General features: G+C 46.8%; 1 protein-coding gene across 6 annotated transcripts in view; it reads right to left on the bottom strand.

Annotated features, from left to right (window-relative positions):
* The window catches only part of COL6A3 (collagen type VI alpha 3 chain), a 63,715-nt gene that overhangs the window by 23,920 nt on the left and 16,149 nt on the right, over nt 1-23,646 (bottom strand). For 5 of the 6 annotated variants that reach the window (XM_054829516.1, XM_054829510.1, XM_054829511.1 and 2 more), the window contains 14 exons: nt 20,430-21,032; nt 17,049-17,648; nt 15,179-15,745; nt 11,872-12,492; nt 10,113-10,712; nt 8,829-9,431; nt 7,822-8,424; nt 6,104-6,450; nt 5,621-5,699; nt 5,124-5,269; nt 3,623-3,715; nt 3,138-3,191; nt 2,082-2,153; nt 51-77 (listed from right to left, as the gene is read on the bottom strand). In XM_054829516.1, coding sequence (XP_054685491.1) covers nt 51-77; nt 2,082-2,153; nt 3,138-3,191; nt 3,623-3,715; nt 5,124-5,269; nt 5,621-5,699; nt 6,104-6,450; nt 7,822-8,424; nt 8,829-9,431; nt 10,113-10,712; nt 11,872-12,492; nt 15,179-15,745; nt 17,049-17,648; nt 20,430-21,032 — 5,015 coding nt within the window. The remainder of the gene's footprint in view (nt 1-50; nt 78-2,081; nt 2,154-3,137; nt 3,192-3,622; nt 3,716-5,123; nt 5,270-5,620; nt 5,700-6,103; nt 6,451-7,821; nt 8,425-8,828; nt 9,432-10,112; nt 10,713-11,871; nt 12,493-15,178; nt 15,746-17,048; nt 17,649-20,429; nt 21,033-23,646) is intronic. The other variant, XM_054829514.1, reaches the window with a different exon arrangement.

The raw sequence follows: 23,646 nt of genomic DNA, 5'->3' as shown, positions 1-23,646 counted from the left end.
CTGATGCGTCCATACGCTCACCGCGGTGGCATGAGGAAATAGCTCCATACCTTCTCTCCTGGGAATCCCCGAGAGCCCTAAAGAGATCAGAAAAGGGAGTTACTCCGCTTTTGCCTGGTTCATTGCTGTGGGAAGCGGAGGGGAAGGGGGGGCCGTGCTTGGTGGCAGACCCAGAGCCAGGACCAGGGTAACCCCAGGGCTTGCTGCACCAGGGTCCAACTGCCCCTTATTTCTCTTCTTCAGCTGCCTCCTCAACACTCATACCAAGATGAAATATGTGCATCGTGGGTTTTAGCCAGGTGATCCAATAAAATAGCTTACTCCTTAGCCACAACTCTTTTCCCACTGACTTTCTTTTCTTCCTGCACCCATTTTTATATGAATCCAGATCCAGTCTCAGTGGCTTTGTCCAAGTCTGGACAGCTTTTTTAAAGAGACTCGGTATCTCAGCTGCGACTAATGGGCTTGGTTCATGCACTCCTCTGCTCCCTGCCAGAGGATCCTGTGGTCAGATGTGTTGGGTTTGCGTGGCAGGGTTTTGGTGGCGGGGGGGCTACAGGGGTGGCTTCTGTGAGAAGCTGCTAGAAGCTCCCCCTGTGTCTGATAGAGCCAATGCCAGCCGGCTCTAAGACGGACCCGCCGCTGGCCAAGGCCAAGCCAATCAGCGCCTCTGTGATAACATATTTAAGAAGAAGAAAAACACTTAGAGAGCGAACTTTTGCAGCCGGAGAGAGGACTGAGAAGATGTAAGAAACTCTGCAGACACCAAGGTCAGTGCAGATGGAGGGGGAGGAGGAGCTCCAGGCGCCGGAGCAGAGATCCCCCTGCAGCCTGTGGTGAAGGCCATGGTGAAGCAGGCTGTCCCCCTGCAGCCCATGGAGGAAGGATGAGGGGGTGTAGCGATTCCACCTGCAGCCCGTGGAGGACCCCACGCCGGAGCAGGTGGAGGCACCTGAAGGAGGCTGCGGCCCGTGGGAAGCCCACGCTGGAGCAAGTTCCAGGCCGGACCGGTGGACCCGTGAAGAGGGGAGCCCACGCCAGGGCAGGTTTGCTGGCAGGACTTGTGACCCCGTGGGGGACCCCACGCTGGAGCAGTTTGCTCCTGAAGGTCTGCACCCCGTGAGAGGGACTCCATGCTGGAGCAGGGGAACGATGAGAGGAGTCCTCCCCCTGAGGATGAAGAAGCGGCAGAAACACCGTGAGATGAACTGACCGTAACCCCCACTCCCCGTCCCCCTGTGCCGCTGAGGGGGGGAAGGTTGAAGCCGGGAGTGAAGTTGAGCCCGGGAAGATGGGAGGGGTGGGGGGAAGTGTTTTAAGAGTTGATTTTATTTTCTCATTCCTCTACTCTGTTTTGCCTAGTAATAAATTAGATGAATTCCCTCTCTAAGTTCGGTCTGTTTTGCTCGTGACAACAATTAGTGAGTGATCTCTCCCTGTCCTTATCTCGACCTGCAAGCATTTCGTTATGCCTTTTCTCCCCTGTTTAGTGCATGAGGGGAGTGAGAGAGCGGCTCTGGTGGGCACCTGGCCCCAGTCAGGCTCAACCCACCACATCAGAGCAAATAGTAGGAAACATCCCCTTAACGTCGCTGAATATTCTCCATAAATATTATACATTTCACCACCTTCTCTGGCTCGTGGTGCGACTGCTGTCCTGAACCATTTGCTCAAGATCCCTCTATAAAGCAGCAGCCATGGCTCACTTCTCTGCCTCCTCCCCAAAAGCAGATTTCCACCCTCACACCGTCCCATCTCTGGGCCAAGGCACGCACACGTCACTTGGTTTTAAGAACAAATCCATCTCTTCTCACATCTTTCCCCTAGAGCCAGACTGCAGAAAATAAATCAGCCTTGTCTGCAGATTGAGCCTGGGTCCCTGGGCTGCCCCTTTTGCTCTTCACAGCAACACTAAAGCCACGACATCTGCTGAAAGCCTTGGTGCTTGGCCAGGTGGACACCACCACCCAAGTGGACTTGGTGGCGGTTGCGTGACTTCCTAAAGCGGCAGGAGTTGCCTTCAGTGGACTCCCGCCAGCTGGACTCTGGGTCTGCTCCATGTAGGCTCCTTCCATACATACCTTGGTTCCTCTGTGCCCAGGACATCCCTGGAAACCCTGTGTCCCGTTCACACCCGGCGGTCCACGCTCTCCCTGTTGCATGGAGGGGAAAATGCAATGGTCAGGGTTTGCCTGCTAAGCGTGTTTCTTCAGCTAACTGCACGCACCAGCAAGCGCAGGAGGCGGCTTGGAACCACAGGAGCAAACAGAGTATCAGGTTTTGAAAGGCCAACACTCAGCCACCCCACCATCTCCTGCCCACAACCTTCCTCATGTAGAGACCCACTGCAAGTCTTCATCACTGAGAGAAACATCCCTCCCGAACTCTCAGCTATGGAAGAGCTTTATAAAACTTCTCCTCCAAAAATAAAATGACAAGTCGAAACCCTCAGAGCTCTGCATAGATGTTTAATCTCATCCTGACCTTAAAGCCCCTGGAAAACATTGCATTGCACGCGATATCTGACAGCAGCATTTGGCCCCTGCCTGTGGTATTGGAAAAGCGATGAGCACCACCAGCCCCTTGGCCTCAGCTTCACCTCCTGGATGTGATGCGTGGGGAGTTGTTTATTCCAGGGGTGACGTGGGATTCATGAAGTAAGAGTTTGGATGAAACAGTGCTAATAAGAAGTCATGCGACTCATGTCTGCCACTGTGATGGATAGAAACACCCCTTCTTGGGCTAACTTCAGCTGTACCTTATATGGATAACTCTGGCATAGGCTGCAGCTCTAATGAAGTTGGGGACTTTATTGTGTTCATAGTCACCCTGCTGCAAACATTCCCACCTGCCTTGGAGGAGCACAGAGCTGGGTCACATCAAATAATGGGAGTTATTCCCCTCATCCTGCCTTCTCCAGCTCTCAAGGAGCTCCTTACAAACCTTGTCCCAGGAGCAGCTGGGACCAACAACTCAGGCCATCAGGTGGAGGAGACAAAAAGTTCTGCTTGCTCTCTTGTTTAACCCATCCCCACATCCCCAGCAGAAAATATTTAGTGAAAAAAATCTCTAAATGCTTCACTGTGGTGAGGTCCCTAATTTGAGCAGTACCGTGAAGAGCGAGGGCAATCACTTACCGGTCCTCCTTCATCACCAGGATAGCCTCCATAGCCAAGATCACCCGTGGCACCCTAGAAGACAACAGAGAGGATTTCTGCATTTCTTTCATAGTTCTGTGATCTACCTCTAAATTGATATTCAAGATTTCCCTGGATTTGCACAAAGCAGCTGCTTGGTCATCTGAGTAAACAAGTTAATGAGAGAAACCATCTCCTTTTGATGTCCACAAACTGTTTCACAAGACTCTTCACCCCCTCCTTCCAGCCACTCATCCCTGCCCTCTTGGTTGTCTTTTACAACGCAGAGGCTGCGAGGAAAAGGAAGAAGAGCAGCTCTCAACCACTGTGCATGGCCCAGGGCCAGTTTTCCATGGCAGGGTAAGTGGAGATGACCTCCCCATTAGCATCACCCAGTGTGCAGCCTACACGTCACCCACCCATGACCACTGTGGTGGACACTGGCCTTGTGCTGGGACCCTTCATCCTCAGATGAAATGACCTACCTTTGGTCCTATGGGGCCCGGCACGCCTCTGTCCCCTCTCTGCCCCGAGCACTTGCATGGGACCTTGCAGCACGTCCTCTCTGCGATGGTGTCCTGCAGCAAAACGCACATGACACAACGGGAAGCTGTTAGAAACCGGGCAGAGCCCCAACATCATAACTCCTGCAAGTCTTCAGGTCTGTGCAATTGCTCCTGCACTGAGCACAAAGTTGGTCTAGCCACATTTTGGGGTCTCTCTGCCTTGAAACAGCCCTGACAGCAGGAGAAGGAGGTGCACGTTGGCAGACTGGTTAGGTTGCATGGTTAGGAAGCAGCAGTCAACGTTATCTTTTGTGTATGGACATCAGAGGCAAAGGTTTAAATGGGGGACGGAGCGGGGCAGAAGCTGTAGGGGACATTTAGTAGGAGATCAGTCCCAAGAGCAGGTCTTGTCACTGAAGAAAGCAATCTCATCTCCAAAGAAACAAATCCAGTTTGTGGGACAGGCCATGAGGAAGTCATTGCACTGAGTAGCTCACCAGCAACCCGCAGGCGAAGAACAATTTGAGAACACACAGCAAAAGAGGAAAAAGAAGGAAAAAAGGAAAGATATGGATTCAGAGAAATCACAGCTTGGTTTTGCATCATCCGCAAGAAAAAAAAAAAAAAAATCGCTTTCTTTGCCAAGTACATTGCTGGCTGCAAATGTTTCCTGCCAGCTTTGCACATTTATGTTTTGAAAGGATTTTCCTAGACAACTGAATTACGTGGGGATGGGCTGAAGACTAGCTTTTATTCCAAAACCCAAGGTTCACTCCCAAGTGGCTGCACTTTGATTTGCAGAGAAGGGCCCGGCAAGGTTAACATGGGGATAAGTGGTTAAGCCCGGTCTTACTAAACCTGCTGAAAAAGAAGCCTAACGATGCTGGTCGCAGATGTGGAGTTGGGAGGACTTGGACATTACCGGGATTGATAGCAAATTAACTCAACGAACTTGAGAGGGAGTACATACATAGGAGGGAAGTAAATCTATGGAGAAGAAGGGAAAACTCCTCCATCTGTTAAAAGCATGTCTGGAATACAGGCAGCGTATCAACGTGGGGAAAGAAACCTAGAAAGCAGTGCTTCTGCAAGAGATTTAGTACTGACGAAGCATGACAGTGCATTACCCATAAAGTTAAAAAAACCCAAACCACCCAACAGCATAAATAGATGCAGAGTGCGGGCTTTTTGGCATGGCAGTTTTCGATGGTATCTTATCCCATCCCGTTCGACCTAATGCCATGCGCTGTGGCCTCGGCTGGAGTAGGGCTTCTCCAGAAGCGGTACGAGACCAGGCAGCGCCATGACTCTTAACTTTATTTGCTGTGGCATCTGCAAAAAGAACTGACGTGAGGTAGGGAGGGGAGAGGATCAGAGCCAAGAGGGTGTAAATTCAGCCACGGCTCGGCCCCGCAGGAGATCCAACCGTCGGCTTTCCTCCAGCATTACACGGCAGTGCTGCCTGCGCCAAGTTACTTACGAGCTGCTCTGCCAGCTCGAAATCCAAGTCCAGCAGATTAACTCTGAGCGGTCTGTTGTAGGTGAACCCACGACCAAACTCCAGCTGCATCACTTTGTCAAAATTGCTCACTCGGTCCAGCCCGACGAAGATGAGAGCGTTGACACCTGGGAGGGGGAGGAAGCAGAAGGGGTTTGTGATGGGGTGAGGTGCTCTGCGCAGCTTGCACATCCTCCTCTAAGGATGGGTCGTTATCCGCCTCTTTGACTGCAAACGGAGCTTATTTAATCGAGAACAAGCATCTTTAAGCGCATTCAGTGCAGGTTACCCACACGCTTAGGTGCCAGCAGGCAGCTAAGTATCACAGGAAGGTAATGAAGAGCAGCAAGTGCATGTAGAAATCATGAAATCCTTATTCATAACTATCAAAAGCTGGTGGATTCATGAGAAATGGTGGTAAAAGGGGCCACATGTTAACATGGACTATAATCACTGCCTGGAAGAGTAAAAAAAGTTACCTTCTGTATGCAAAGTGGACGAAGCAGCCTCCAGCTGATCTATCGAGTCATCTGCACCATCAGTAAAATGGATTATGACCTGGGAGAGAAACAAATTTATGTCAGCACCCAGAATATTTCAGATGTGAAACACAACCAACGTGCAACCTGAAAGGCCTTCTTCCAAGGGACGTTTCATCCGAGAGGAGATGGGGGAATTGCTACGCCCTTTCCAGGCCACGAAGCTTTGCGCTTCTGTGCCAGATTTCAGTACATCATACCACGCGGGCGTTTGTTCCTAGAGCACGAACAGGGAAAATCTAGAAAGCAATAGTTTGCAGCCAAGCAGTGCTCATGGGCACTGGCTGCAACAATTTTTTTAATTTCATGAATATATTTATTTATTTCATTTTTTATGAATTTGCAGTTGCTTTGTCAACTAAAATACACCAGAAGTAAGCTTTCCTGGCCAACGCCATCCCAGCGGCCTCGGTTTTGACTAACCTTGGTGCTGCTGGAGGGTGCAGATCTGAATTTGTTCAGGTAGGACCTCAGTGTATCCGCCGTGAGAAAATAGGGCCCGCGGGTGCGCATGCCTTGAAACCTCTCGAAGAGCTCAGGCTGGTACTCTGAGAAGTCCAGTCCCTCCACGGGTCCCCCCCGAGCCTGGGCCATGATGGCCACCCTAACGTTGGGTGCCTGGTTGCCGGTGCAGCTGATCTTCTGCATCTGCGTTATTCTGTTCAGCACGGACTCGACTCTGGATTCCAGACCTCGCTGGGAATTAAATATATTTTGACCAGGCCCAACATCCGTGACATCAAAGCCAAGTATGACATCTAAGTCACAATCTGAAAGGGAAATGCAGAAAGAGAAGAAGAGAGAGGAGAGAGGAGAGAGGAGAGAGGAGAGAGGAGAGAGGAGAGAGGAGAGAGGAGAGAGGAGAGAGGAGAGAGGAGAGAGGAGAGAGGAGAGAGGAGAGAGGAGAGAGGAGAGAGGAGAGAGGAGAGAGGAGAGAGGAGAGAGGAGAGAGGAGAGAGGAGAGAGGAGAGAGGAGAGAGGAGAGAGGAGAGAGGAGAGAGGAGAGAGGAGAGAGGAGAGAGGAGAGAGGAGAGAGGAGAGGAGAGAGGAGAGAGGAGAGAGGAGAGAGGAGAGAGGAGAGGAGAGAGGAGAGAGGAGAGAGGAGAGAGGAGAGAGGAGAGAGGAGAGAGCGTCACCATTGAGCAATACAACCATTGCTTTTCAAGTAATGACCTTTCTAGTTATTCTATCAGTAGTTAAAGAAGATATTCTCTGCATCGAGAGCTGCCACCTTTTGATACACAAGTGCCTCAGGCTTCCTTTCATCCTAGCAATGATAATGTGGGAAAATCTGCTTTTTATTAATTTAATTTTTTTTTTTCCTTCAGCTTCTCCAGAGGTACAGGAGACGCCTCTGCTCAAAAGCCAGAGGGCTGAGCCACGGCCAGTTGTGCTGGGAGAAGGATTTGCCGTACTGCAGTAAGTTAAACTAGCTGCAGGGAGTCTGGTCCGACAGCAATACCAGGTCGCTTACTCACCCCAACTCCCTTTGCTTGGCTTCTGAAGTAGCCAAATCATGGGATTCCTTCTTAAGGCAATTTTTCCTTAAAATACAACCACCCTTGCCCTAGCTTTTTCTCATATACCCGTCACAAGATCAACTGGGCACCCTGGATGATCTGGCAAAAGAAATTTTGATTTCCATCACATCGTGTGTGTCGGGGACTGAACGGCCAAGGAGTCCAATTAGCTTGTTACAAATGCAGCAGGCAAAACAAGGACCATCGCTTTTCGTTTTGGCACTAAACAGGTTGGTCTACCAACATGCTACCTACACATCTGGAGAGGAAGGTAGCGAGACTTAGTCCAAAGGCAGCTAATTAAAGGACCCCCTCCGATGCGGTTAGTAGGGGGTCAGTGATTGAGTGCCTGCCTGTCATATCTGAAATTCTTCCACCACCATGGCACCTCTGTGGTGACGATACAGTCGTTCACAGGCTGCTGAAGCACACCAACAGGCAGCTGTCATACCGAAGGCTTGCAGCCTACCACCATGCTCCCGGAGGAGGTTTGAGCCCATGCTGCACCTCAGGCTACAGGCAAAGCACAAGAGCAGGCTGGACAAGTCTATCAAAACATGTTGGATATTAAAAGCCACCCTCGGGAATGACCTGAGCACATTACAAAAGGATTGTGCTTACCTCTTGTAACGTCTGTCGTTCCTGGGCACAATTTCTCTTCCATAGCAGCTTCCAACGTAACCAGGACCTGCTCGTTCAGCTCAGACAGCTCCTGGGCTGTGGACGCTCTGAAACTCGTGGCACTCTCGCTGGCCAGCCTGCTGACTTCCTTCAGGTCAATGTTTCTCACACCGACCGCGAACACCTTGACACCTTTCTTTGCGATTTCCAAGGAGGCACTCGGCCCATCATCCGTGGACTTCCCACCCGTGACGATGAAGGCGATCTGGGGCACCCTCTGGTCGATTCGGCTGCCGGCCTCCTTCACAAAGTGTTTTGCCTGGATATGCTTGATGGCTGCGCCCGTGTTTGCCACTCGGCCACCTTTGTAGATGACTCTGTTGATGGCATCTAAAATCTGAGGTTTGGTGGAATAGTCCTTGAGGAAAAACTCATCGGTGACATCTGAATTGTACTGGGCCAGTCCTACCTGGATAGAGTCGCCATCCCTATAAATGGCATCCACCACAGAATAGACAAACTGGATAACTTCTTGGAAGTTATCTCTCCCCAGATTGATGGAGCCATCCAGCAGAAACACAATGTCAGCCTGTTTTTTGCCTCCTGGAAAGATTACAAAGAAAACAGAGTTAGTAATAATTGTTTGTGTCATTTATATTATTTAAGATGCCTAGTGCAGTAGTGTTGTGTTTCTCTCTTTTTTCTATCTTTTTAGTTTCATCAGCCTTTGGCATGATTTTACATCCATACAAGAAGAAAGGTTTTATACAACAGATTTATTACACTTCATACAACATTACTTGTTTTTGTGATAGACACCTGCGTGTCATTTCAAATTTAATTCTATTCTTTCCTATGGTCAAAAAGATCTTCTTCAAAGTCTTCTTTAAAGCAATGTGACTAAACGGTTGGGAATCAAAAGGTGTTATTATAGAATCATTTTCACATTATATAAATTCTATCTGTGCTCTGTCCAGAAAAGTCTACAGGATGAACAGCAGTCTTACCAGGTCCTAAAATTCCAGGGGTTTCTGTTGTAGGTATCGGAAGCTCTTCAAGAATACTCTGCACCTTCTTTTCTAAAGTTTGGAGTCCCGTGAAGTCCTGTACCACAAGCACGCGCTCAGGGTCATTGGTAATGACCTGCAGCTGGCCCCTGTCCACGTTCCGAGCTCCGACACCCAGAGGTTTAATGCTCGTTGAAGTGATCACGTTAGCAGGCCTGTTCACGTCATCCTGGGACCGGTCTCCAAGGATGACAACTAGGTGCTGGGGCACTCCCTCTTCTATCCTGCTCCCCGCAGACTTGATGAAGTAGTTCTTTACCACATAGTCTAGGGCTTTGCCAGCGTTCACGGGGGACCCCCCTCTAAGCCTCAAGCGGCGGATGGCTTGCAGGACGGCGTTTTTGGACTTGTGGGTCTTCAGGTAGAACTCAGGGAAGACGTTGTTGCTGAACTGCACCACGCCGATTCGCACTTTGTTTGGCCCAACTTCCAGCTGCTGAACAATTCTGCTGATGAAATCCCGAATGTGAGCAAGCCCGTCTGGCCTAACGCTGTCAGAGCTGTCAATAAGGAAGACTACGTCCTTTTCATCACCAAAAGTATCTGCAGGGAAGCAAAGATGGAAGAAATTATTTGTGTGCCAAAGTCTTTGCTTAGGCTTTGCTGGAGGATTTCTGTGCTATCTGCTCTCGTGTGATGTAAAATCGTGTGGCATATTTTAGCAAACTTTAGGCATGGTGCTATTGGGAGCCTCTCCAACAGGGCTTGTGTGCAAGTGTGCATGTGTGTGTTGTCAGTCTGCCTAATATTCAACACATGCACTACGCAGAGCCTTATCTGTTTCATTGAGTAACACTCTTCTCTGGATTTGTCATTTTTTCCAGCTTCATTTTGCCCCAGATTTATGTCACTTACCTAGAGAGCTGCCAAATGGGAATAGGCAGTATTTGACTTGAAAATCAAAATTTAGGTCCCTGCCCATGGCAGGGGGGTTGGAACTAGATGATCTTTGAGGTCCCTTCCAACCCAAACCATTCTATGATTCTATGGTGTAACATATTTAGGTATTTGACTTGAGAATCAAAAGTTATAATGTATTTACGTACTTGGGTAGCATTTCCACGTATCTAAAAGTTTCCTCCTAAAGCTGCACATGTGCTACACCTTTGCTTTTAACTAAGGAAAACTTCAGTTTAGAGAGAAAGGATGGAAAGTTATTTACATATTTGGGCAACATTTACTTGAATAGCAGCACAGAGGCAGTCGGTATTGACAGATCCTTACCTACAGGGAGTTGCACATCTCCCAGCAGCCGTCTGATTTGGTCTCCAGTCAGGGTTTCAATAGGAGTCAGCAACTTCTGCTCGAGGCTGGGCAGTTCCTGGAAGCTGGAGACTTGGAACACATAATCGGGACTAAGGGAAATCTGTATCATCTCCTCAGGATCCATGTTCTTCGCTACCACCATAGGTGCCACCCCTACTTGTTTGACTTGGAGTGATGGGTACTCTAAGTCATCATCAGACTTGCGGGAGGAGAGGATGATCAAAAACTGAGGGACGCCCTCCTCTATGCGGCTCCCGGAGGGCCGGGTGAAGATGGTTTTTGCCACAAACTCAAGGGCCTCCCCCACGTTAACCTGCTGCCCTCCCTGCGGCCGCAGCCGACTCACGGCGCTCTGCACCTCATCCTTGGTGGAGTGGGCGTTGAGCAGGAACTCCACGTGGGGATGCTCACTGAACTGGACCACTGAAATCCTGGTGGTGTCAAAACCCACGTCCAGGTTGTTCACTATCCTCTCAATGAGATCGCGGACAAGGTAGAACTCCTGGGCAGCATAGCGGGAACCGTCAACCATGAAAACGACATCTCTCTTCACGCCCACTGCAGGAAAGAAGGCAGCAGTCAGAGGTTGCATCAGGCATTGCTCATGGGGAGCAGCTAAGCTGATCGTCTACATCACTGGCCCATGCCTTTGGCCACAGGGAGGATGCTCATTGTTTTGTTGGCTGTGATATCTCCTGGGAGCCCCAGCAGGGAGCCCTGGGTTCAACCCAGAGACAGGACCAGTCTGCTAGGCACATCCTCAGGCAGTGCAATAACAGCAACTTCCAGAGCAAAGGAAGCAAGAGGGAGTAGGAGAAACCTGGAACAATAATTCCTTGTGGGCTCTCCACCCAAGGAAACATAGCCTGGTGTTGCTCCTTACTCAGAGCAGGTTGTCAGACAGCCTTGGGTTGTTTTACACTCAGTACCACCCCTCTTTCCTTGGCTTTGTCCTCTAGGACAACTTCTATCCTAATATTCTTTCCGCTTCTGCCTTTTCAGGGTGACATTTTGCTTCCTAATAAAGTGTTTTCTGCAGTGGTAATTCAGGTCAGAGCCTGAATTATCACTGTCACACTGATAAATGAGGATGGAGGAAAGCAGTCTGGCTCTGAAGGGAAGGAACAGATAGAATAGGATGGTGGGCTTCAAAGGGACTGATCTGGGGTGGGTACCCTTCATCCCAGGCATACGCTGGCTGGATTTCATTCCGAGCGAGACCAGTAATGGAAGTTCTGATCCTTTTCCTGATGCCTGCTTCCAGTTTCCCTTCCCCCAGTGAATAAGCGTTGCAAATGTAAGACATACCAGCAGGTCTTACATTTAGCAGAAAGCTGACCTTGATTTATAGTGGTGTGAAGGTTTCCCCGTATCATCTAAATGACGCAATTTTCCTTCCAGGAGGAATAGCACGGACTTAAAAATCTATCAACTTAAAATAAGATTAAGGTCGTAGCATTCACTTTGTGGGTCTTCCATGTAGATACAACATGGACCACCTTGATGAACTGGGCTTAAAGGTGGCTCAGCTGAATTACGCAGCTCCGACCAACCTTAGGTACGTACATCAAAAAAATACATCAACAGTGAGACCAAGATGGACTTGGAGTCTTAGCCGTGACCATTTTTTATTTTTTCAGTTTGTGTTGCAACCATGATGTTACTAAACATCATATTTTGCCGCTGGCTCTCGGTGCAGACACAAACATCTTCTCACCTGGGCTGGGTGATGTAAAAACCAGGTCAGGGGCAAGTGACTCTATCTCTTTCTTGGTCAGCCGGATGACTCTGTTCGAGACGACCTGCTGCACCGTATCCAGCTGGCTGAAGTCAGGAACAGAGATAGCAAAATCTGGGAGGAAGGAAATCGTCTGTAGCTCTGTGAGGTCGGCATTTCCGATCCCGATGCCGAAGGGCACCGTTCCACTCGTCTTCAGGACCACCGAGGGCCTCCTCACGTCATCCTGGGACCTGTCAGCGGTCAGCAGAATCAGGAACTGCGGGACACCCTCCGCTATCCTGCTGCCGCTTGACACCGTGAACACGTTCTTGATGAGATAGTCGAGGGCTGCTCCAGTGTTCAGAGGAGATCCTCCCATAATCTTCAGCTCCTGGATGGCGTTGATGAGATCTGCTTTGTCTTCGTGGGTGTCAAGTAAGAACTCGGGTTGTATGACGTTGCTGTACTGTGCGACGGCGACACGGACCTTGTCACGACCGATATCCAGGCTTTCAACAACTCTTTGAACAAAGGTCTTCAGTAGAGGGAAACCTCTTCTGACACCATCCGAGCCATCGATTAGAAACACCACATCCTTCTTCTCACCTCTCTCAACTACTGTTTGAGACAAGTAAGGGTAGGGGGGAATAAGTGAGATTCTCTTTTGCAGCGATTATTATTCTCCGCCTACATTGAACTGAAGGAGTACAAAGGTTGGGGAGGGGAAAGTGAGGTGTGAGGATGGGTGGTTCGGTTCCTCTGCCATCGTATGCAATCCCTGGTGAAGAGGCAGATGGTGGAAGTTGGTGGAAATCGCAGTGCAACACATGCCATGCCTTACCCACCGAGTCATAGAATCATAGACCCATAGGAAACAGGGTGCCAAAGGACTCTGGGTGCCATCTCCTACCTGAGGCTGGGAGAAGCCATCTGCTCCCAAGGGGCACATGGCTTTGCAATATGCAACAGGAGTCTGGGGCATCGGGGATCTTTTGCTCCCAGAGAAAACTGAGTTTCTGCATGAAATGGCATACTGCAGAGAGGGTGCTCACATGGAGCCAGTGAAGAGAAGGAGAGACAAGCTTTTCTGAGGCATCACTGAACTTCGAAATAAATAATCCTGCACATACTCAGACAATATAAGAATTTGCTGAAAAGGACATCCAACTGAAAATTCTGAAATGCTTTTCTAAAATGCTAGACACTTATTTTTTTTTATTTTTTTTACTAACTTCAAGCACAAAAAATGCTCATTGTGACCATTCTTTAAAAAAAAAAAAAACAAAAAACCCCACACAAAAAACAAACAACCAAGACTGTGAAATGTCAAAGATCGGAGAATTGTTGACACATTCTGCTATTGACTAACAGAATTGCAAAGGTTTGGTTCAGCCAAGCAGAAAACATCACTGGCTTTCAAACACAGCAATGGATGGACGGCATCTCCCAAAGTGCCGTTGGCTTGTTTAGAGAGGGGTCAAGTGTGACAAGCAGGAGCTCTGAAGAAAATCTTAAATATCTGCTTGTGAATGCTAGACATATAAAGAGTTAACAAGGGCAGTTGAAGTCTTAATGCAGACTTCAGATCGAGTTTATTATTTAAGAGGAATGTTGGAAACTTGGTGGGTTAATGCATAGGACTGGAATATTAATTTAGCTTGTGTTGAGCAATACAGGTAGGAAAAAGGGAGCAGACATTGCCTGGTGTATCCCAGTTTCATACACTTCCTCTAAAGTTCAGGAGCAGGGGACGAGTCCTATCAAAAGTGTCTGGGTAGCAGATAAAGAAGAAAAAAAATATGGGTACTCTTATGAGATGGCTCTCTTTTAGCCAAGAAAACTAAGAAAAGTAGGTGGATGCATTTATTTGTGAGCAATTAGCACAATTATTCACAGTACTTGGTGGTCAAAGGGATTCAAAATGACCTTGACAAGACAGAAATGGTCTGAAAAGGGAGGCTGCAATTCAAGAGCACTAGTTGCACTGGTCTGTGTTGAGGCAGAAGCTGCACAAATACAGGAAGGGCAATGACTCCACATGGAAAGGATGGGGTAAGAGATGACCAGGGCCCCCCATTGCTATGCTCTGGTTATTTGGAGTAGGCTGATGTTGGAGACACAAGGATGAAAAGGTAGAAAACCTACAAGAACTACAAGGAAAGATTGAATGAGCTGGGTACACAGTTGGTGACATGAGGACCAAGACAAGATGTACATGGCAGGGTTAAAGTAAATGAAAGGCTGTCACACAAGACACAGGAATGACCTGACATCTGTATCCTTCTTGAGTTGAAGGATATGTAAAAGTCTTAAACTATGACTAAGGCGGCAGAGGTTTGACATTAAGGAAAAGCATCTACTGGATACAGATAAAAGCAATTGAACAGATTGATTATGGAGGCTGGGAAATCTCTTCCACTGAAGGGTTTTTGGAATAGATTAGACCAATGTCAGCTGGTTCTGGACAAGAAGGTCCTGTTGGGGACAAGGGTATGTAGTGGATGGCACCCTGAGATCCCTTCCAGCCCTGTTTCTTTTTTATGTTTCTATGATTCTAAGTCCATCTGCCCAGGACTTTTACAGAGAGATGACGTGGATGTTATTACACTTTTCCTTATCCCACCTGCTGTTGGGAGACAGGTTAATTCTCAAATTAGGGCTGCCTCAGGAAATCACACAGCCGGACATGCATAATTTCCAGTATGGCAGTATTAATTTCTCATTGTGGCTGTGTGATTAGTTTTATTATTTTAATTATTATTCTTCAATTAATCCATACTCATCTACTGAGCTTGTAACGGTAACTGAGTCAAGAGCATCTAATTTATTGATGCGTAGGTACAAAACGTAGAAACTGCTGTCATATCCCGTAAGAAATAACGGAGCAAGAGTGAATCCAGCGCGCTGCAGTGCTCCTTACTCCCTACCACTCCTCCAGAAAAGGAAGGATGGAAAGAGAAATCGAGACAAGCCTTTGCCCAGCATCGCACGTGAATTTATGCAAGATCTCTGGGGCAACAACTCTCTTATTTCAGATTTGTACCATGTTTTACACATTGGTAACAGCACCTACTGCAGCTCTTGCAGCTGAACAAAAGGCTTTTTCCTTACTCATCTTTAAAATTCAGTTTGGACCTTAACGCTTTGTTGTATCAGGGTCTGATCAGAGGAAAATCCAAGTACAATAGCAGTTTCTACATAATTGTTTTAAACACCACCAGACCAAATTGCCCCAATTACCAAACTGAGGGGGGCATGTAAGTGATGTCTTTCAGCCTCTTGGAAACCCCGGGGGTCCCTGTACCTGTTGGCTGAAGCTGGATAGTTTTCAACAGGTTGACTATGTTTGGCTGAAGCTCTGAAATCCGAGAGAGGGAGTCGACGTTCAGAATGAATTGCGGGGCGTAAACGATCCTTTCCAGCTCTACGGGGTCGGCATTTTTGGCTTTGATAGCAAAGGTCACAACTCCAGCTTGCTTCAGAGCATCTGATGGTTGCTCCACATCATCGGTTGATCTCCCAGCAGCAAGGAGGACCAAAAACTGAGGAACCCCTTCTTCAATCCTGCTTCCAGCTTCCTTCACAAACAGCCGTCTTATAGCTTCATCTAGTGCAGCTCCAATGTTCAGTTGCTTCCCGGTTTTTATCTTCATCCTTTTCACTTTGAGAAGCATGTCTTGCTTAGATGGGAGTTCGGTAAAGTCAAATTCCACTTGGATGGTGTCACTGAATTGAGCTACAGCTACTCGTGTGGCATCGGGACCCACGTTCAGGTCAGAAATGACTTTGTGTACAAAGTCCCGGACGGCAGGAAAGCTACCCAAGAGGTTGGCTGAGCCATCAATCAGGAATAAAATATCTTTCTTGCTTTCTAGAATAAATTCACAAATGAAAAGAGGGGAAAAAAGAGATATGAAGGCATTTTTCTTCTTAAACGTCATCCTAGAAACTTCTCTGCAAATTAGCTGGGTTTCAATATGTAAAGCAAGTGATTTTCATTTACCAAAGTATTCAAAAGTTACAGGACTAAACAGTACCTTTGACTTATTTATCTGAGGAAGAAGGGGAAGCAAGGACACATCTATCCTAAGACTCAGTAAATTCAGGCACCAGATAGTCATATCATATATTGTATCGCATCATATCAGTCATATCATAAATTGTCTGTTTCAGATTAGGCCAGTGATGTTTATGGTCTAGCAATATGCCGATAATATAGGCATGAAGTACAACAGCAGTGGAGGACTGGGGTTTTTTTCTATTTAAAGGCTCGGTAGATAACAAATAGACATTAGTTCATACATACATACACACACAAAGCATTTTCTGAATTCTCTTAAAGTACTTCTCCCAGTTGCATCACAAGGAGCATCGAAATCCATAAGTGGGTTACGACTTTGGGAGGAGAAAAAGCCTTTTACCCATTTCCATTTGATGCCCTTTTAATCTCATTGAATATCCAAGGCAAAACCAAGCATCTCATATCTGTGTGTCTTAACATCTTTCATATTAACCTTAATGGTCTCCTTTCCATACTAAACAATCCTGGTTGTTCTTATGTCTTCGCATGCACATAGCCACAGTAAGGGAATTAGTGAGTAAATACCTGTTTAAAAAAGGTTAAACTTGCCAACGTCTTTCGGGTTTAATGTTGGAGGATAACTTTGAATATACGGAGTCAAGTTCAGCTTCCTTGACAGCCTGGTAACAGCACTTTGTCAAAATGGCTCTAGAGAAGGATTCAGCCACCTGTACCTGGCTAGACCTCTGCTCCTCTGTGCTCTTTGGCACAACTTTAACCTTCCAGCACCACTCCTTGAGGCCAAAAGTCCTTGTTCTCATGTCCTGAGCTATTGCAGGTGATGCATTTACAGGCTGTGACATTATTATTGCAACAGAGAGGGAAGCCCTGAGTGACCAGTGGACATAGACTCACTCAGATCCTCCTTTGGTCCAAAAAACTTAAAATTCTGCTGTCTTTGTAGTGTGCTAGCAATGACTTGAGCAAAATTAAGAGCTGCCAGCGTCAAGCCACATATTGAAGGTTAAGCGCAGCCCTAACCATTCTGATGACTCAGGGCCTTGGACAGACGTGAAGGCGTACATTTGGAACAAACAGTCAAGAGAAACAAGATTAACTTAATGCAGTCGACATGAAGGAAGGTAGATATTACCTGTTGGGGCGAGTGGAACCTCTTCCACACCTCCACTAACATAGGTTGTTATAGGCTTATTTAACTCCTGGGGTAAAGCTGTCAGAGCACTGAAATCATCCATAAAATATACCATTCTTGGATTAAAGGCAATCTGTTCAAGTTCTGCCTTATCCGCATTCCTAACTCCAACAGCAAAAGTCAGCACTCCGGCCCGAGCTAATTCATTGGAAACTTGCAAGAAAGGATCGGCAGACCTCCCTGCTGTCACCAGGACTAGGACCTGCGGCACTTGTTCATTTATTCTGCTCCCACCAGCTTCCGTGAAGTGATTTGAAAGCACAAAGTTCAGTGCAGAGCCAGTGTTCAGCACTGACCCACCCTTGGGCCTCAGCTGCCCCATACGTTGAATTATGTCTGATTTGGTTTGGTACGAGTATAGAGAGAACTCGGTTTTAGGAGTGTCGCTAAATTGCACTAAGCCAACACGGATTTTGTCACTTCCAACATCAAGGTAGTTAACTAGGGTGGTAACAAAGTCACGGACAAAGGGGAAGTTGGCATTTCCGACGTTGAGTGATCCATCCAAAAGAAAGATGATATCCCTTTTGGTTACTTGAACTGCGGTAGAGCACAGAAAATAACATGAGACATCACAGAAAACAAAAATAGATATATTTTTTTCATGTGTGCATACAGCATACGCCGTACACGCATGTAAACCTTGTTAGGAGGAAGGGGGGAGGGTGGGAGAGAGAGGACAGAGTGTGATCAGCACAGAAATAACAAGGACCTTGTTGGAAATGACTGCCTTTGGCAGGGGAGGTTTCTGACTCGTGTTGAAAAGTCTTTTAATCATCAGGTTTACTAACAAGGCTCAGTCTCTGCCACGGTAGATGTTTTCAATGGCTGCTAATGGCATGGCTGCGTGTTCAGACCAGATCCTTAGCTGGCAAAAGCCATCCGCATTGATTTGTGGTGGAGCAGCGCTGAATCAACGCCTGCAGACACCCTGCTTATCTGCAAGTCACCGTGCATTTATTTGGGGCTTTCCAACAAAGCTTTAGGGAGCATTTCTGTTTTCTGGAACCTAAACTGTAGTTTGACACCCAAGCGCTACCAATTATTAAGCAATCCCCCGTTCCACGTGGATGCTCCCATGCATCCCCAGATGTAGAGAACCATATCCTGCCCTGCGGTGACTTCCACGGTCACGCTACCCTCGTGCTGTGTGCAGCCAGCATCGGCTGGCCCGCGGCACAGAGTTAGGTTCCACTTGCGTGGGAAAAACTTCTGCCAAATAACCGATTTGGTTGGTATTTTGCGTGGGTATTAAAAATAGCTTTTACTAACAGGCTTAGAAAAGCTGGTCCAGACGAGGTTGCAGCAGCTACCTGAGACACCTGCCTTTTTGACGTCTGCATTTGAGGCAGAAAACTGCATTTTGACGTCAGACATACATTTTGCGGGCTGCTGAAGGTGGTAGTAACCAGCCAGTTGTCAGCTCCTTTAAGATTAAATCCTTCCCAGGCTGTGTCCCGAGACACAGATCTGCAGCGTCACCCCAAAGACACCACTGTGATTTTTGCTCTAAACACGTCATGTCCAGATGACAGACCAAAAGGCCAAAACTTTAAATAAGATCTCAGAGGACTCATGAGTGGGCTGCTCCAATGCATCCCCTGGATGCCTTCCTCCAAATAAGTTATTCAAGAATGTATTTATGCCCATTGCTAATTCTGTTCAATATTTTTCTGTTTAAAGCATTTACCTATGGATGCATGGCTCTGTTCATCCATCTCTCTACCTGCCTTGTCCCTGTAAGCTTGTTGTCCTATATATAAAATATCTAAATACTAAGATATTAAAACCAAAAGGGCTCTTTGGAGTACAGGCATTGCTCTCAGATTTTACAGATTGTCTTGGCTTTCTGTATTTTTAATTTTTCCCTGAAAAATGCCATTCAAGGCCCAGGGTGAGGCAATCTCTAGTTAAAATGTAACAGGCTGCCCAGTGTCAAAATCATATATGTTACTAATAATAGTCATTTCATGGGGTAGGATATGTTTGCTTGCTTATTGTGTATGTGAATAGCTGTGAGTACAGTAGAGCAAAAGGACTGGGAAAAAAGAGAAGCTGCATGAATGAGCTTTAAAGAACAGTGAAGTTTAGGAACATTTTTAATTTACATTGAAAAATAAAAATGTCAGGTTTGGTGTATAGCCATGCAAAACTGTATTAGCAGGAAACACATTCTGAAAAAAGCTTATTAAATGATAAGTCCCGTGATATTCATCTTAATTAAGGACAAGTATGGGCAAACTGATTTTAAGATGTCTGCTCTTCATGTAGATTGGTCATAGGCTTCAATTTTTTTAAGGACCCTTTCCAAAACCTCTGCTTCTTTCATGCTGCGGTTTATAATTTTAAATTACTTGAAGAAACTAGAAAAAATGTGGATACAGTCTGACACCTAATTAAGGCAATGGGAACCCGGCTATTGACCCTACTGGGAGTCCTGTTTTTCTAATGTTTATAAGCCATGGGACAGAAATGCGAGGTTCAAATATGATCTAGTACAACAACAGTTCAACTTCAATCATCTCTATTGGGAAGAAATCCTGAAAATTTTGTTATGAAATCTCTATGCAGCTAGAACACCTCCTTAAATACAGGAGAAACTGCCTCAGAAACCATGACTCTAACTGTTGGATTGCTTCCAAAGTCTACTGATGTCAACGGCAAGACCAAGTAAAAAGAGTCCACTGGCTTCATGGGGCTTTGAGTCATCTTCTAAACAGATTAAATTAAAATCAACACTGCAAGAGTATCGTATGCCTCTTAGGGCTTGAGCTGAGTAAATGATAAGAAAACTGCAAATATGTTCTTAAAGGGTGAGTTTCAGTCCAATAGTATCAGGCTAGTTTTCTCTGAACACCTCCATGAACAAACTGGCTTGTTTTCTTTACACTCAGAAGAAACTTCTAAGCTTTCTTGAACAAATATCCACTACACGTGATTTTCAAACCGGGGAAGAAATTATAACATTCACAGTGCGTCCTGTTCATAGGTTACACAAACCCTAAGTGAGAGAAAAAACCTCCACTGAACGATTTCGGTACCTAACTAGTAAAGCAAAACTTTCACATCCAGGTCTGTAAATGTTGGTGACAAACATGGAATGGGACAAAAATCTCTGGGAAGGAATGACAAACCTGTAACAACAACCATGCTACCAAATTCACCCGTCTATTCATGCACATTTTGCAAATCAGAGACAACATTTAGCTGTGCTGAAACACGTGCTTCATGCTTTCCCCTCGTTATCTCTACACACCATAGAATAAGAGTTCACAAACATATAAACCATATCTCTTTGGTTAGAACAAGATAATTAATTACCTGATGGTGGTTCTTGGATAATCAGTCCTCCAGAGAGGGTCCGGATAGGCGACAGCACTTCAGGAAGAATCGCTTGCATGAACTGAACGCGGAAGTCATTTGGGTTGAACACAAAATCTCTTTCATGGGCAATTTCTTGAAGTTCTGCCAGGTCAGCATTTTTCGACCCAATGGCAAGGATCACTATCCGGTTCCTTTTCATCTCCGCTGCAGCTTGGTCAACAGCATCCATGGACTTACCACCAGTGATGAGCACCAGCATGGGGAGCACCCCTTCCTCCATCCTGCACCCGGCACCACTGGTGAAGAAGTTGTTCCTCACAAAGTCCAGTGCAGAGCCAGTGTTGAGTGCCGTACCACCCATGAGCTTCATCTTCTTCACATTAGCCATCACATCCTTTCTGCTCTGGTGGGTGTTAAAATAAAACTCTGGCTTCACAGTGTCTGCATACTGCGCCACCGCAACTTGGATCAGGTCGGGTCCAACCTCCAGCCTTTGGACAATTTTGGCAACGAAATCACGAATTGAGTTAAAGGGGCCAGTCCCCAAAGCGGTTGAGCCATCTATGAGGAAGACTATATCCTTCTTGTTCACTTCAATAACTGCAAGTAACACATGAACACAATGTTAGCTGAAGCCTTGACCACACACTGTGCGTTAATTCTACAACGGTTCAGCAACATTTAGGACCTCTTGCTTGCTTGCAGTACAGTTATTCTCAACACCTTTAAAAGGGTCTTGCTTTCAAAACAGAATTATTTTTTAGGTTCTAGCAGGGAGCTAATAAGAAATCTGATTGAACATTCCCCCTTTCTAACACACAGAAGAGTTGAAGAGCTGCAAGAATTACATTGTTTATAAAACTTAATATTAAAATCTATATACATGTCAAAACAAGAAAGAAAGGCAAACAGTCAGGACAAATCTGGGCACTCAGCTGGTGATGAAATAAGCAGGTGATACTCCCTCTGTGTGCAGTGGAGCCATCTGAATTATGCCAGAAAGTGGTCTGGTCTCAGAAGGATTAGGTTCCCAAGAGCAACAACACAAGTTAAGAACAGTCTCCACTTACTCAACATACCTGGACTTTGGTTCTTCGCATTCTACATCTTATTCCTTAGCTAACAAAAACAGGTTATGATTTTTCTTGGCACAGCTAGCCCAGTCATGGAAGAGCTGAATTATGTTGTGGTTGCCATGTCTTTAACAAAATGGGTCCCCTAGGGTGCAATCTCTGAAACTTTATTATTGACGATGGCATAGGACACAAAGAGCACAATTAGCTTTCCAGTTCCTTGGCTAAGGAACTTTGAAGGAAGATAGTGGGGGGGGGGGAGTAAAAAAAAAACCTGTTGTGCAGCATTGAAATCAAAGCACCATTGTTTTTAATACAGCAAATGTACATAAAGCAACAGTAAATATTAGTAAGACCAATACCATTGTGATAAAAGCATTATAAATGAGCATTACGGGAGATAATCTTAACACCGTCTTTTAGACAACCCTATTTATTCTTTGAAGCAGTGAGCCATGGCCACTATTGTGAAGAACCCCACTCACATCATCACCTCCCTGGTTGCATGCCATTGAAGTGAAATAGGAAACCTTGCACTGCTTCCAGGTCATGCTGGAGCATTATGGATCGTTGTGCTACATTGGACATGGGGTGTCCTTAAAGTGCCTGCCCACCTAAGAGCACCTGAGATGAGGTCAATATTCAGGGCAGCAGGTCCATCGCCTCCCAGGCTTGCTGCTATGCCCAGCACACAGCCCGAGGGAAGAGGAGACCCAACATCACCCGGATCTCACAGCCCTCAGGGCAAGTGGTAGCAAACACTCGTGTCCTGCCCAGATGGAAAAGAGCAGCCCCTCAGCCCATCAGAGCTCCTCTGCATGGAGTCTATTTACTTTGGATTTGACCAAAGAACAAAGCTTTGGCTGCAGTCTTCCTTGGCCGGACACCAGCTGGCCACAGAAAGCAGTGGTTCCAGAGGCCAGCCTCACGGCAAGTGCCATGAGATTGGGCTACCCCAAGGAGTGATTTAGAGCTGGAGATGACTTCTGTGACTCCGCTGCCTACTCTGCCCCGGGACCCCAAGACCTGCCTTCCACCAGCAAGCACGAGCCTTTGCAAAAGCCTCTCGCAGAGTCTTGCTGGAAATTGTTCAAGTGAGGACCGATTATCAAAATTTGAAGCTTAAAATAGCCCGCCGTGGTGCTCTCGGACAGAAAATGATGAGACCTTGCACAGAGTGAATGCGGTGGTGCCTTTCCTGAGCCACAGCCTCATGTGAGCTGCTGGCGGCTTGTAGCTCACTGCCCAGGCTATCAACACAGAGCTACTCACAAATCAACAAGGATTTGTTTAAAGTATCCCCTTCCCAGAGCCGTGAGATTTCCAGCATTCATCACCCCAGCCAGGTTTTTTTTTTTTCCAAGGAGGAGAAGGCTGAACAGAGGAAATTATCCAAAGGGGTAACAAGGGCTGAAATCCCTGCTTCGTGTCACCCGGGAGAGATGTTCAAAGTGCTTCCTCAGCTTGTCAGCAGCTAGATAGCCAAAAATGGAGACCCTGGAAACTTTTGACTTTATATAGAAGTTTGTGGAAAACATCAAAGGGCCTTTGCAGAGATGAGGGAGGTCGGGAAGGAATGGCTCCCTCTGCTACTAATTCCTCTTGCAGCTCTCAAATCCTGCAGTACGTTTCCTTAGAGAAGAGGAATGCAAGAACCGAAACCAAAACCCACAGGAAGAAACACCCCACGGTGCTGATTTCAATGGGCAGAATTAAAGCAAGAGCGTTGAAGCAAGGCCGTACACATCTCATAGGGTCTGATCCAGAGCCCCGTGAAGCTGATGGCAAGCATCCCAGGAATTTCAAAGAATTTGGGATCAAAGCATTATCTTTGACTCTAAAAGTTGGGAATGTCGAAGGGTGTCAGCATTGAACCCAGCCCTGCATAGTTCACTTCTCATTGCCATCTCAGCTGTCTTTGGTGAAGCATCTCATCTAGTTTAATCATCCAAGCTCCCCTGTTAGCTAAAGGAGAGGCGAGAAGAGGCAGAAAGACACTTTGAGACACCCATTCATCCCAGCAGGACTAGCCGGAGAGCTAAAGTGAAGCAAGATGACTTCAGTATTTCACAGGAACGCTTGGCATCTCAATGGGTTTGGCATCCCTTTCAGGTTGCTTTTCATGTCCCAAACCAGTGCTT

The sequence above is a fragment of the Grus americana genome, chromosome 6 (genome assembly GCF_028858705.1).
Source record: "Grus americana isolate bGruAme1 chromosome 6, bGruAme1.mat, whole genome shotgun sequence".
In the NCBI taxonomy this organism is placed as follows: Eukaryota; Metazoa; Chordata; class Aves; order Gruiformes; family Gruidae; genus Grus; species Grus americana.
This window is presented reverse-complemented; position numbering and strand designations above follow the sequence as displayed.